Source organism: Triturus cristatus, chromosome 9 (genome assembly GCF_964204655.1).
Source record: "Triturus cristatus chromosome 9, aTriCri1.1, whole genome shotgun sequence".
In the NCBI taxonomy this organism is placed as follows: Eukaryota; Metazoa; Chordata; class Amphibia; order Caudata; family Salamandridae; genus Triturus; species Triturus cristatus.
Window position 1 is genome coordinate 432093973 of NC_140592.1, and position 14735 is coordinate 432108707.

General features: G+C 41.2%; 1 protein-coding gene across 1 annotated transcript in view; it reads right to left on the minus strand.

Moving 5' to 3' along the window:
• The window catches only part of LOC146798097 (cytochrome P450 2G1-like), a 1186024-nt gene that overhangs the window by 335651 nt on the left and 835638 nt on the right, over positions 1-14735 (minus strand). Inside the window, exon 7 of the mRNA XM_085625315.1 lies at positions 1965-2106. Within this exon, the coding sequence (XP_085481441.1) occupies positions 1965-2106 (142 nt within the window). The remainder of the gene's footprint in view (positions 1-1964; positions 2107-14735) is intronic.

Sequence of the window (14735 nt, forward strand, 5' to 3'; positions counted from 1 at the left end):
TTATCTTCTGTTTGCTCTGGAAATCTGGTGATATCACAGTTTTATGACTAGTCCTGTGATTTTATATATTTGTTTATGTTATAAATGTACACGCTTTTAAGATATGTGTTTATCGAAATAAAGCTTATTTCATCATCAAGTGCCATGACACAGCCAACATTGACTAGGTCATAGCAATTCTTTTTCCTCTTTAAGATATGTTGCAAAGCAGTAAGTGCTGCTATGCAGTATAGCTAAAAAAGCATTGACATATCCAAATGGCTGTTGGTATACGAGTGTTATTTGGCTTTTATGTTTTTGTGGCAGACAGGAGGTTGGAGGGGGGAATAGCAGCGTAAAACATAAAAAATGGCAGGTGTTGGAGGGGAAGTCTTCCCTAAATAATATTATTAACTAAAGTTAATTAAAAATTATATATATATATATATATATATATATATATATATATATATATATATAACAGATGGATGAGGGCAGGTGGGCAAGCAAAGCAACACGAGGGAGGTGCAGGCGCACATGGCCTTGGCTGTAGTGCACAGAGGACCTTCATTGCCACTCAAAGGAAAACAATATTAGAAATATTAGAGGGAACATTGGTCACAGGGTGCTTGTTTCAGGTCCAGAGAAGACCTGGCTTGGCAGTTCGGGCTGGAATGTTCCAATGAGGAACAGGGTCAAAATTGATTTGCATATGGCTTGGTCTGAACTTGGGTGGCGAAGTGAGCTAAGCAACTATGATGGATTCAACTCAGATCTGTGACTGGGGGTGAGAGTCTGAAATGTTTCAGTGCTCCGTCCATCATCTCCTAGTGTTGGCTTTGCACTGCTCTCAATACTCAGCCAGGCGTGCTATTCTATCTCTTCCCATTGACATGCCCTCTTTAAGGGTTGTCTTTGTTCTTTTTAGCCCCCTAAGCTCCTTGGCCACTCTGACTGCTGAGGTATTTCCCAGGCCCAAGGGGGCTGTTGAGGTTTTTTGGAGCACGGCAGCTATTACAGCTGTGAGGTCTGTTAAAATCTCAGACCTTTCGGTTTCAGGTTGGCTCCACAGTCAGACCACCCCTTGCTTGGCTGGTGGGACAGCCATGGCCTGGTGTAGCTGCGTTACAGTTTCAGTTAAAGTTCTCTCTGAATCTATGGACTTCTGCTGCTGTTTATTCTCTAGCCAAGTGTGTTTCAAATATACCCGCCAAGTGGCTACGTCACGTGCCTTGCTGAAGCAGCATCGCGTGTCAGGTGGACTTGGTCTGAACTGCATCAATGCCAGGAAACATCATGGTCAAAGTTAGTTTGCCTACTAGATCTCAGAGGGCCTAGGGATTCTAGATGACACAGTATACACATTGCAGATCCTAGCAACAATACATTTAGAAGTCACTTTTACAATCCATAAATAAATTGACTGAACAAATATCATGCTAGAACTCATCTGTCACTATTTACTACATTTAAAGTGACAAACCTAGTAGCGGTTTTATGGCTTAAAGTGCTGAACAGTCATAAAAACTTTCATTATCAAGAGGTGTTGCAAGCTGCGCAAGATGAGAACAACTGACTCCACCCTTGCCATGAGAATGTTTCGTGTGCTAGGTCTGAATATAAACAAAGAGCAGAAAAACGATAAGCACCTGGGCTGCTCATTTGCTGCCTACCTATGAAACACACAAAAGTACAATTTCCAAAAAGAAAATGTGGTCTTCCAGTACTGCATGCTTGTCAACTGTCAACTTTCAACTGACCAGCATATAACTGTAAATGGTGAAAATAACAATTTAATTCACAAATTATTAGGCATGTACACATGTGCATTTCTCTACTCATACAAACCTCACTGCGGTTTTCTGAAAATGTTTTGGTTGCCTGGACGGAGTTCTAAATTAAGTATGTGGCAGAGTTGCTGTGAATTACAACAAAGCCAGCATGATTGGTAAAAGGACGCAAATACAAAACCTCCATAAAATTACCTTTCACTTCTGGGTATTTTAGAAGAATCAGGCACCCATATGTCAGGGTAGTGGCAGTAGTTTCAGCCCCCGCAAAGAATATCTGCAGGGTGCTGGTCAATAGATTTGTCATGTTAAATTCTGTTGCTGGATTCTGCTTTTCCTTAGAAAGGAGAGAAAAAGTATGAAGAATTACAACTTATATATTTTAGAGAAAAAATGTTCATCTTTTTCCAACATATGTTTACCTCAATGTTCCTTCATTGCATGCATTCAAATAGGCAGCCATTGGCAACTGTTGGACACTGCTTGATTTATCGAAACTCACCATCCAGTTCTCTACTTAGATTCCACCACCACAGTATAGATACCACAGTCTAGAAGTCATCACAGAAGTAGGTGTCAGGCCAGTAATTTGCAGCCTTTGCACCTAAGTGCAATTATGCAATAATTATATTGACATCAATCTTGAAACCAGAGGAAAGAGTGTTGGAGAGGTTTTCAGGTCTAAGCCTTGCAGGGGCTTGGTTAGGGATAGACTTGGAAGATCTTTGGACAAAATATCAATTTAACAATACCGGGAGACAGAAATATCAGAAATTAAATACTGTGACTCTCAAATGTTGTGATTCACAAATATCGCTGACAGAAATATTGTTTTTTGAAGTAAGTAATATAGTTTTAAATAATATTGATACTTTCAACATTGTTTTCAAGTGGTTTATATAAATGTTAAACTTATTTTTTTAAACAGCTTGTGATTTTAAGTGATTTAGAATATTTTAAATATATATTACTTAATTTTTAATAGTAATTTATGGAGTTGTAGCAGTTTCTTGGGTTTATTGGAGGATAGGGTGGGAAGGTAATTAGGTTACAATTAATAATGAATTATTGAATGAATTTTAGTTACTTTTATGATTGGTATTTATTATGTAAATTAGGTAATACTGATTTATTTTCATTATATGTTATTTGAGACTGTTAGCTCTATAGGTTTATAGGGTGGGAAGATAATTAAGTTATAATTACGTAACTATTAATTAGTATTTGTTCATTATTATTTAATTACATTTTTACTATGTCTTCTATGGAACACATATTTATTTTACTTAGAGTTTAGTTGCAAACTGCTAAGGTTGTAGGGTGGGGAATTAAGTAGGTCATAATTAATTAGCAATTTAATTGGTAATAAAATATTTGATTTTTATTTATGTAATATATGGAATACAGATTATTTTACTTATATTTTAGTTACAACATGCTAGGTTTGTAGGTTTATGGAATGTGAAGTTAATTTAATATTATTTATTATTTGTAAATTAGTTATTTACGTGACTTTTAAATATTTAAATTATGGAATACTTATTTATTTTAAATGTATTTTAGTTGTGGACTGGTAGGATTGTAGGGGTCTAGGCTGGGAAATTATTAAAATAGTAATTAATTAGTAATAAATTAGTAATTGTTAATTCATTTTTAACTGAATTTAGATATGTAAATTGTGGAGTACTTATTGTTTATATAGATTCACTGAAAAAAACATAGGTTTCAGGGACATTATAGTTAGAAATTAGGATTTAAAAGACCATTGAAATTCACTGAAAAAACTATAGGTTTCAGGCATATTATAGTAAGAAATTAGCGTTAAAAAACCTTAGAAATTCACAAAAAAACCATAGATTTCAGAGACATTATAGTTAGAAATTAGCATTTAAAAAAACATTGAAATTCACTGAAAAAAACATAGGTTTCAGGCATATTTTAGTTAGAAATTAGCTTTAAAAAACCTTAGAAATTCACAGAACAAAACATAGGTTTCAGGGACGTTATAGTTAGTTCAATATTTCTCTCGTACAAAACCATAGAAATTCCCCCATTATCGTTAGTTCAGCTAACAATAACTCGCGCACCCGCAATGCACTTCTGATGACGTCACATATTACATCATTCATGACATGGTCAGTGACATCACTGATGACATCTCAAATGACATCACTGATGACATCACTGATGACATCATTGAGTGACTGTGTTTCTGTAAAGTTTAAATATGTTTTATGAATATATGCCAAGGTGTATTGATGAATGAGTGGGTGTATAAGTGTGTGGATGGAGGATTTTGTAGGTGTGTAACTGATTGTATAAGTGAGTGATTAAACATGTCTTACTGAATGCATGGGTTAGTGACTAAATTGTGCGAATGTCTGTAACAGTCTATCTGTTGTTGTGTTAGCTGCTGCATGGGTTGGTCAGTAACTACATGAGTGTCTATATGGGCTATTGATTGATGGGTGCCTGAGTGTGTGTGTGTGGTGGGGTGGGAGATGTGTGACTCTGTGCATAGATGTGTGAGTGGTTGATTCACTGGGTGTATGGGTTCAAGAGTGCATATGCAAACAGCTATATGGGTGGGTGAGTGTGTGAATGGGTGTGTTGGTGAGAGAATGGATTTCTCAGTTGTACATGTCCAAGTAACTACATATTTAAAAGGCAGTGTATGTGAGAGTTGGAGTAAATAAATGATGATACGTGAGTCAGTGATTGTGAGAGTGGCTGTATGGATGAGTGTGTACTTGTATCAGTGATTGTATAAGAGAGTAAGAATGCATTTGTTTCTGTTTGAAAAAGTGATGTGGTGTGTGTACAACTGTATAGGTCAGTAAATGGAAGTGTGATTGATTCTTTGCATGACTGACTAGGTGTGTGAGTAACTCCATGGATGAGTGGTGGTGTGTGAGTGTCTGTATAGATGTATGAGTGCTTATGATAGTGTTGTATTGATGAGTGACTGCACGTATGAGTGATTGTATGGGTGAATAAGTGGATGTGTGTGTAGACCCAGGAATCAGTGGGTGCATATGTAGTAACTGGTATTGGTGTGTTGATAGTTTAGAAAATGGTAGTCTGTATTTTACAGTGGGTGTATCAAAGATTATATTAGAGTGTGAGGAAGTGCATCAGATTTTCACGTGGATGATGTCATCAGTGATGTCATCAGTGATGTCACTGAGCATGTCATAAATGATGTAATATGTGACATCATCAAAAGTGCATTGAGCGTGCACGAGTTATAGTTAGCTGAACTAACTATAACGGGGGAATTTCTATGGTTTTGTATGAGAGCAATGTCCAACTAACTATAACGTCACTGAAACCTATAGTTTTTTCAGTGAATTCCTAAGGTTTTTTAAATGCTAATTTCTAACTATAACGTGCCTGAAACCTATAGTTTTTTTTAGTGAATTTCAATGTTTTTTTAAATGCTAATTTTTAACTATAACGTCCCTGAAACCTATTGTTTGTTCTGTGAATTTCAAAGGTTTTATAAATGCTAATTTCTACCTATAACATAGCAGTCGCGTTTGCAGAGTGGTGGAGAAAGGTGAGCGTGGCCTTCATACACATTTTAACCATCCCACTGTGTGGGATTTAGCGGAAGTAACAGGAGTGATAGTTAGCCCCCAGTGTCAACCTTGGGGGCCAACTACCCCTTTTATTACCTCCAGTAAGTCTCACACAGCAGGACTGCTAACTTGTTATATCAGGCCCCACCCCCTCCCTGCACCACTCTGAAAACAAGCCCCCTGGCACGTTCTAAGTTGGGGGATTAGGTCCCCTTGAATCCTGACGGTCCCTGGGGTCCACCTAGGCCACCAGGTACCTCCATTAAGCGCCACTGAGCTGCGTTGCAGAGAGGTGTAAAACGGGCATGGCCTAAGACCATCTCACTGCAACGCAGCTCTGTGGTGCTTACTGGAGGTACCTGGTGGGCTAGTTGGCCCCCAGGGACCCTCAGGATTCAAGGGGACTTAATCCCCCAATTTACAATGCGCCAGGGGTTGTGTTTGCACACTTGACATATCAGACCTTGCCCCCTCCATACACCAATGTGCAAACGCACCCCTGGCATGTTTTAAGTTGAGGGATTAAGTCCCCTTGAATCCTGTGGGTCCCTGAGGGCCAACTAGCCCACCAGGTACCTCCGGTAAGCAGCACAGAGCTACGTTGCAGAGTGGTGTAAAAAGGGGGCATGGCCTTGGACCACCTCTCTGCAACACAGCTCCCTGGCGCATACTGGAGGTACTTGTTGGGATTTTTGGCCCCCAGGGACCCTCAGCATTCAAGGTGAATTAATTCCCCAATCTACAACTTGCCAGATAGTGCGTTTGCAGAGTGCTGCAGGGAGTGGGCGGGGCCTCTGGCGCAATGCCAGCTTTTTTTTTTTCAGAAGGGGTCTGTTTGGCCCCCCTTCTTTTAGGGCTCCGGGGACCCCATCCCCAGGGGCATGGCCAGAATTTCCTTTTTCTTTATTTGGAGGGGTCCTCATGGCCCCCCTCCTTAGGCCAATTATGGCCCCGAGGACCCCATACCCCGGGGCCGGCATTTCCTTTTTTTAAAAAAACATTTTCTCAGGGGAGGGGGGCCACATGGCCCTCCTCCCAGGCTACTTCTGGCCCTGGGGACCCCATCCCCCAGGGCCTGGCCTCTCCGTTGGGGACCAAGGGGGAGCCCAACTTCCACCACGGTCCCGCCGGCTCCCCACCTCCTGCGGGAGCTGGCATTGCTTTTCCACAAGGGGTGCTTCTAACATGCAGCTCCCCTTGTGGAAAAGCAATCTGCTTTGGATTTTGGAAGCTATCCTGCTCTGGCTTCCAAAATCCAAACCAGTGTTTCCTATGACAGTTTGGGAGCCACACGGCTCCTGCCCTGCCATAGCAAACAGCAGTGTCCTGAGGGTGGGCACCCCAGGACACTGCAAGAGCCGGCCCTGGGGGATGGCTGTCCCCAGGGCCATGAAGGGCACCAGGACAGCGGCCGCGTGACCCCCCTCCCTACCATTACAAAGCCCAGGGAGGTGGTGGTCCCCATGGGAGTGTGGGGGGCTCGAGCCCCCCCACGCAGGTTTTAATTATTAAAAGAGCCCTGGGGAAGTGTCAGTCCCCTGCTTAGAGTGGGGGAGAATGGGACCCCTCATACTTTTTTTTTAACAGACCATCCCCCGGGGCCGGCCTTTCCTTTCTTTAATTTAATATTGGTGAGGGGTGCCACGTGCCCCCCTCCCAGGCCACTTCTGGCCCCGGGGACCCCATCCCCCAGGGCTTGGCCTCTCAGTTGAGGACTGTGGACAGAGCCCCAATTCCCCCACGGTTCCGCCAGCTCCCCGTCTCCTGCAGGAGCCGGCATTGCTTTTCCACAAGGGGAGCTGCTAACATGCAGCTCCCCCTGTGGAAAAGCAATCTGCTTTGAATTTTGGAAGCGAGAGCAGGAAACCTGCTCCCACTTTTAAAATCCAAACCAGTGTTTGCTATGACAGGGAGGGAGCCACACGGCTTCCACCCTGTCATAGCAAACAGCAGTGTCCCGGGGGTATATATATATATATATTCACTTAAAAAACCATAGGATTCACACACGTTATAGTTAGGAATTAGCATTTAAAAACCTTGCAAATTCAATTAAAAAACCATAGCTTTCACACATGTTATAGTTAGCTGGACATTTCACCAATGAAATTCCGCCGTTATAGTTAGTTCAGGTAACTATAACTCACGCGAACGCAATCCACTGCTGATGACGTCACATATCACATCACTGTATTCACTAAGATACTGTTAATAAGTCAGTTATGCAATTAATTTTACAAACAAATACATCCATTTAGACACTTATTTACCCGTTTATTCTTCCATTAACCTTTAGATATACATATATAAAAAATATTTATTTTACAGAAAGACACATCTTCTCTGGATGATGTCATCAGTGATGTAATATGTGACATCATCAGCAGTGGATTGCGGTCGCGTGAGTTAGAGTTACCTGAACTAACTATAACGGCAGAATTTCATTGTCCAGCTAACTATAACATGTGTGAAACCTATGGTTTTTTTAGTGAATTTGTAAGGTTTTTTAAATGCTAATTTATGTATGCATTATTATATTTTTTATATATTTATTTTACAATAAACTACCTATGTATATAGTAATAGATTGACTGTATCCTGTAATATGGAATGGCTCAGCTTTTTTTTTTTGAATTTGGATAAAGTTGAACAGCATAGTTAATATCTTCTATAAACTTATAAACGGTTTAAAATGTTTTTTTTTAAGGTTTTTCACCGTGCGCGCACCATACCGATTTTTATTTATTTATTTTTTTTTTAAATATTTTTTTCACCCTTCGGGGTCCTTCAGTGACCCCCTGACAAAGGCTAGGGGGTCAGGAACTCTCTACCCTGCCCCCTTTTCACGTTCTCCACCTTTCTTTTTCACTGCGACAGACTGCGACAGACAAAATGGCGGCCGACACTTCCTGATTTCGACCGATTCGAATGTTGACTGACATCTAACCACCAATCAGAATTACATTCGCGCACGGCACTGTGCGCGTACCGTGCACGCACGGTGCGCGCACGGTGAGCGCCTATAGATATTTATGTACATTTAACTGCAATTTTCTCAGGAAGTACTGAACAGATTGACTCCATATATGCAAAAGGCACTTGACTGACCTGAGGACTACCTCTTTGCCAAATTTCACGTAATTCTGTTCAGCTGTTCGGGCTGTACCTTCGACTAAAGGTCCTATGGGAAAATGCATGGAGAAAACGCGTTTTGGGACCCCCCTCTTTTCTCGGCCCCCGCTTGACGAATCACCCCGAGACTTGCAGGGTAGGAGCTGAGCGGAGCGCCCAATTAGTTTTGAATATTTCGCGAGGATTCGTCAACCGGCGTGCCAAAGTTATTCAAAATAGAATTTTCAGATTTCCTATGGAAACACGGTCCTAACTATAACAATCTACTGGCTGCCGCCATATATATATATATATATGTATATATATATATATTCACTTAAAAAACCATAGGTTTCACACATGTTATAGTTAGCTGGACATTTCACTCGCAAAAAACCAATGAAATTCCCCCGTTATAGTTAGTGCAGGCAACTATAACTCACGCGACCGCAATCCTCTGCTGATGACGTCAGATATTACATCACTGATGACATATGTGTCTTTATGAAAAATAAATATTTATAATATATGTATAGCTAAAGATTAATGGAAGAAGACATGGGTAAATAAGTGTCTAAATACAGTGATGTAATATCTGACGTCATCAGCAGAGGATTGAGGTCGCTTGAGTTATAGTTGCCTGCACTAACTATAACGGGGGAATTTCATTGGTTTTTACGAGTGAAATGTCCAGCTAACTATAACATGTGTGAAACCTATGGTTTTTTAAGTGAATTTGCAAGGTTTTTTAAATGCTAATTCGGAACTATAACGTGTGTGAAACCTATGGTTTTTTCAATGAATATATAAACATATAAATATAATCTGCATATCTATATAAATATAAATTCATGCAAACATATACATATATGCATACATATGCATGGTATGTACATGAAAGTTTGAAAAACTCTAATACAAGCAAAGCTAAAAAGCCACCTAATTACAAACAGAATTGCTTTAACTTAAACGAGGGCGAGACCTATTGCATTTTCAATGCTTGTTTACTTTGATTCCATCAAGAAGGCATTCAGATGTGTCCCACATTTTCCATAAATTCTGAATGGTAGCACTCTAGTTGCTCATTAGATCACTGTAGTAAAGCTACTGCTCACCAGGGAAGTCTGCTGCTGGTATTGAAAGTGCATGTTTCAGTCTGCATGTCAGAATTTTTTAATGAAATAGAAGAGGATTTGATAAGTCACTCAAAATGTGCCCTAATTTTTCTTTTTTCCTCACTAATCATAATTTCTATGGCAAAATGAACCTCCTCATTGTGTTCCTTTTAAATTAAACTACTCACTCTCTACTACTCACTCGCTACTACTTTCTACTTCTCACTCTCTACTACTCACTTTCTAATACTCTCTACTACTCTACTACTCTCTACTACTCACTCTCTACTACTCACTCTCTACTACTCTCTACTACTCTCTACCACTCACTCTCTACTACTCTACTACTCACTCTCTACTACTCTCTACTACTCTCTCTCTACTACTCTCTCTCTCTACTACTCCCTCTCTACTACTCTCTCTACTACTCACTCTCTACTACACTCTCTCTCTACTACTCACTCTCTACTACTCACTCTACTACTCTCTACTACTCTCTCTGCTACTCACTTTCTACTACTCTCTACTACTCACTCTCTACTACTCACTCTCTACTACTCACTCTCTACTACTCTACTACTCTCTACTACTCTCTCTACTACTCACCCTCCACTACTCTCTACTACTCTCTCTCTACTACACACTCTCTACTACACACTCTCTACTACTTGCTCTCTACTACTCACTCTACTACTCACTCTACTACTCACTCTCTACTACTCCCTACTACTCCCTACTACTCACTCTACTACTCACTCTCTACGACTCTCTACTACTCACTCTCTACTTCTCCACTACTCTCTACTAATCACTCTCTACTACTCACTCTGTACTACTCTGTACTACTCTCTCTACTACTCTCTACTACTCACTCTCTCTACTACTCTCTCTCTACTACTCACTCTCTACTACTCACTCTCTACTACTCTCTACTACTCACTCTCTACTATTCTCTACTACTCACTCTCTACTACTCTCTACTACTCACTCTACTACTCATTCTCTACTACTCATTCTCTACTACTCTCTCTCTGCTACTCAGTCTCCACTACTCACTCTCTACTACTCTCTACTACTCACTCTCTTATACTCACTCTCTACTACTCCCTCTACTACTTACTCTCTACTACTCTCTACTACTCCCTCTACTACTCACTCTCTACTACTCTATACTACTCTCTACTTCTCACTCGCTACTACTCTCTACTACTCACTCTCTACTACTCACTACTACTCTCTCCTACTCACTCTCTGCTACTCTCTCTACTACTCTCTACTACTCTCTCTACTACTCTCTCTCTACTCTCTACTCTCTATTACTCATCCTCTACTCTCTACCTCTCTACCTTTCTCTACCTCTCTCTCTACTACTCTCTACCTCTCTACCTCTACCTCTCTACCTCTACCTCTCTACCTCTACCTCTACGTCTCTACCTCTACATCTCTACCTCTCTACCTCTCTCTACATGCACACATATGCACATATATGCATTTATATATTTGTATGTGTATATATATATGTATATACATACATATATAAACATATATATATAATCTGCATATCTATAAATATACAAATATAAATGCATGCATACATATACAGATATGCATGTTATTTACATGAAATTTTGAAAAACACTAATAAAAGCAAAGCTAAAAAGCCACCTAATTACAAACAGAATTGCTTTAACTTAAACGAGGGCGAGACCTATTGCATTTTCAATGCTTGTTTACTTTGGTTCCATCAAGAAGGCATTCAGATGTGACACATTTGCCATAAACTCTGAATGGTAGCACTCTAGTTCCTCATTAGATCACTGTAGTAAAGCTACTGCTCACCAGGGAAGTCTGCTGCTGGTATTCAAAGTGTATGTTTCAGTCTGCATGTCAGAACTTTTTAATGAAATAGAAGAGGATTTGAGAAGTCAAAATGTGCCCTAAGTTTTCTTTCTGCAGCACTAGTCATAATTTCTATAGCAAAATGAACCCCCTCATTTTGTTCCTTTGCAAATTAAATGTTTTAAATGTTACCACTTTATTCCAATCAAGATGGCTGCAGGTGTGCCATACCTTTGTCATAAGTAAGACTGTTAGCGCTCTAGTTGTTCTTTAAAACACTCTGGGATTTCTGTCATTGGGCTATACTTGGGCTACATCTCGGTGATATTTGTGCTACATTTGGGCTCTTTTGTCTCTGGTGGCCATCTTGGGAGACTTGTTATGAAGTTTCCTAATTTCCTCATTTACTGCAGTCTCCTCAGTAGGCATACTGTCAGTTTTTTACTTTGATTCAATGAAGAAGGCATTCAGATGTGTCACACATTTGCCATAAATTCAGAATGTTAGCACTCTAGTTGCTCATTAGATCACTGTAGTAAAGCTCCTCCTCACCAGGGAAGTCTGCTGCTGGTATTGAAAGTGCATGTTTCAGTCTGCATGTCAGAATTCTTTAATGAAATAGAAAAGGATTTGAGAAGTCACTCAAAATGTGCCCTAATTTTTCTTTCTGCAGCACTAATCATACATTCTATGGCAAAATGAACCCTCTCATTTTGTTCCTTTTTAAATTAAATGTTTTAAATGTTACCACTTTATTTCAATCAAGATGGCTTCAGGTGTGCCATACCTTTGTCATAAGTAAGACTGTTAGCGCTCTAGTTGTTCTTTGGAACACTCTGGGAAGCTGCAGTAGAACACAAAGGAATCAACTGACAGTCTCTGCCCTTGTTGGATGTACATGTTTTACTGAGAATGTCAGACTTCATTCTCACATGACTGAGAAAGATAATGTGAATTTACAGAAAATATGCTCTCAGTTTAGCTTATAGATCGCCTTCCAAACCTCTGTGGGAAAAGCATGTGAAAATAGTTTTCTCTCAAACATGATTCATGATATCCCAGCAGAAGGCTTTTTCACATAGTAAAATCACCTTAGAACATACTACAATTCCTAAAATGAGTATGGTACCATCAACAAATGATTTATAATGTAACTAAAGTTTTAAAACCTTCTGTTAACTGCAATGATTTTTAATGAGGTGCTATCATGTATATTGGTCCCAAGATGGCTGCCAACACTTCTTGGATGAAGTGCTGACAGCCAATCAGATCTCACAATGAGATGTGTGGTTAGGCTCCGCCCAGATATGTATATGATTTTACTTTTGATTTTCTCAGGAACTACTGAACGGATTTACACCATATATGCAAAAGGCACATGCCTGACCTGAGGACTACCTCTTTGCCAAATTTCAAGTAATTCTGTTCAGCCGTTCTGGCTGTAGCTGTGTCTAAAGGTCCTATGGAAAAATGCATGGGGAAAACGTGTTTTGGGACCCCCGTTTTTTCTCGGCCCCCGCTTGACGAATCACCCCGAGACTGTCAGGATAGGAGCTGAACGGAGCGCCCCATTAGTTTTGAAAATTTCGCGAGGATTCATCAACCGGCGCCAAAGTTATTCAAAATAGAATTTTGAGATTTCCTATGGAAACTAGGTTGTAACTATAACTATCTACTGGCGACCGCCAGTAGATAATATATATATATATATATATATATATATATATATATATATATATATATATATATATATATATATATATATATATTCAGTTCCACAGATACCGACAGGGCGGGGCGCACTCACGGGTTGGCGTCTGTAATGACAAGGAAGAGCCCAGCACCTCCAACGTTACCTGACGCGTTTCGAGTATTCACCCTTCTTCATAGGCTTCACTGCTACAAATGGCTGTCCACACGAATGGTCTCCCAGCGATCTCCCTTTATTCAATTCAAATCAGTAACAGGTGAGTAAAGCTACTGATACATCTTGGGACTGGCAGTCCATAAAATCAAACCCCAGTGGGCTGGTGACAGTCAATTGTAAAATACAAGCAATCGCGGGGGTGCCTTGAACCTCTCCCCCAATACAGTCTTTCGCCAAGTTGTTCTGTTCCGCCGAAAATGCATCCAACAGCAGAGCCGCCTGAATCCGCGGCGGTGCGCCCCACGGCCGGGCCGGCCGTAATTTATTCAGTTCCACAGATACCCACAGGGCGGGGCGCACTCATGGGTTGGCGTCTGTAATGACAAGGAAGAGCCCAGCACCTCCAACGTCAGCAGTTACCTGACGCGTTTCGAGTATTCACCCTTCTTCAGAGGCTTCACTGCTACAAATGGCTGTCCACACGAATGGTCTCCTTGCGATCTCCCTTTATTCAATTCAAATCAGTAACAGGTGAGTAAAGCTACTGATGCATCTTGGGACTGGCAGTCCATAAAATCAAACCCCAGTGGGCCGGTGACAGTCAATTGTAAAATACAAGCAATCGCGGGGGTGCCTTGAACCTCTCCCCCAATATAGTCTTTCGCCAAGTTGTTCTGCTCTGCCGAAAATGCATCCAGCAGCAGAGCCGCCCGGATCCGCGGCGGTGCGCCCCACGGCCGGGCCGGCCGTAATTTATTCAGCTCCACAGATACCCACAGGGCGGGGCGCACTCACGGGTTGGCGTCTGTAATGACAAGGAAGAGCCCAGCATCTCCAACGTCAGCAGTTACCTGACGCGTTTCGAGTATTCACCCTTCTTCATAGGCTTCACTGCTACAAATGGCTGTCCACACGAATGGTCTCCCAGCGATCTCCCTTTATTTAATTCAAATCAGTAAGGTGAGTAAAGCTACTGATGCATCTTGGGACTGGCAGTCCATAAAATCAAACCCCAGTGGGCCGGTGACAGTCAATTGTAAAATACAAGCAATCGCGGGGGTGCCTTGAACCTCTCCCCCAATATAGTCTTTCGCCAAGTTGTTCTGCTCCGCCGAAAATGCATCCAGCAGCAGAGCCGCCCGGATCCGCGGCGGTGCGCCCCCATGGCCAGGCCGGCCGTAATTTATTCAGTTCCACAGATACCCACAGGGCGGGGCGCACTCACGGGTTGGCGTCTGTAATGACAAGGAAGAGCCCAGCACCTCCAACGTCAGCAGTTACCTGACGCGTTTCGAGTATTCACCCTTCTTCATAGGCTTCACTGCTACAAATGGCTGTCCACACGAATGGTCTCCCAGCGATCTCCCTTTATTCAATTCAAATCAGTAACAGGTGAGTAAAGCTACTGATGCATCTTGGGACTGGCAGTCCATAAAATCAAACCCCAGTGGGC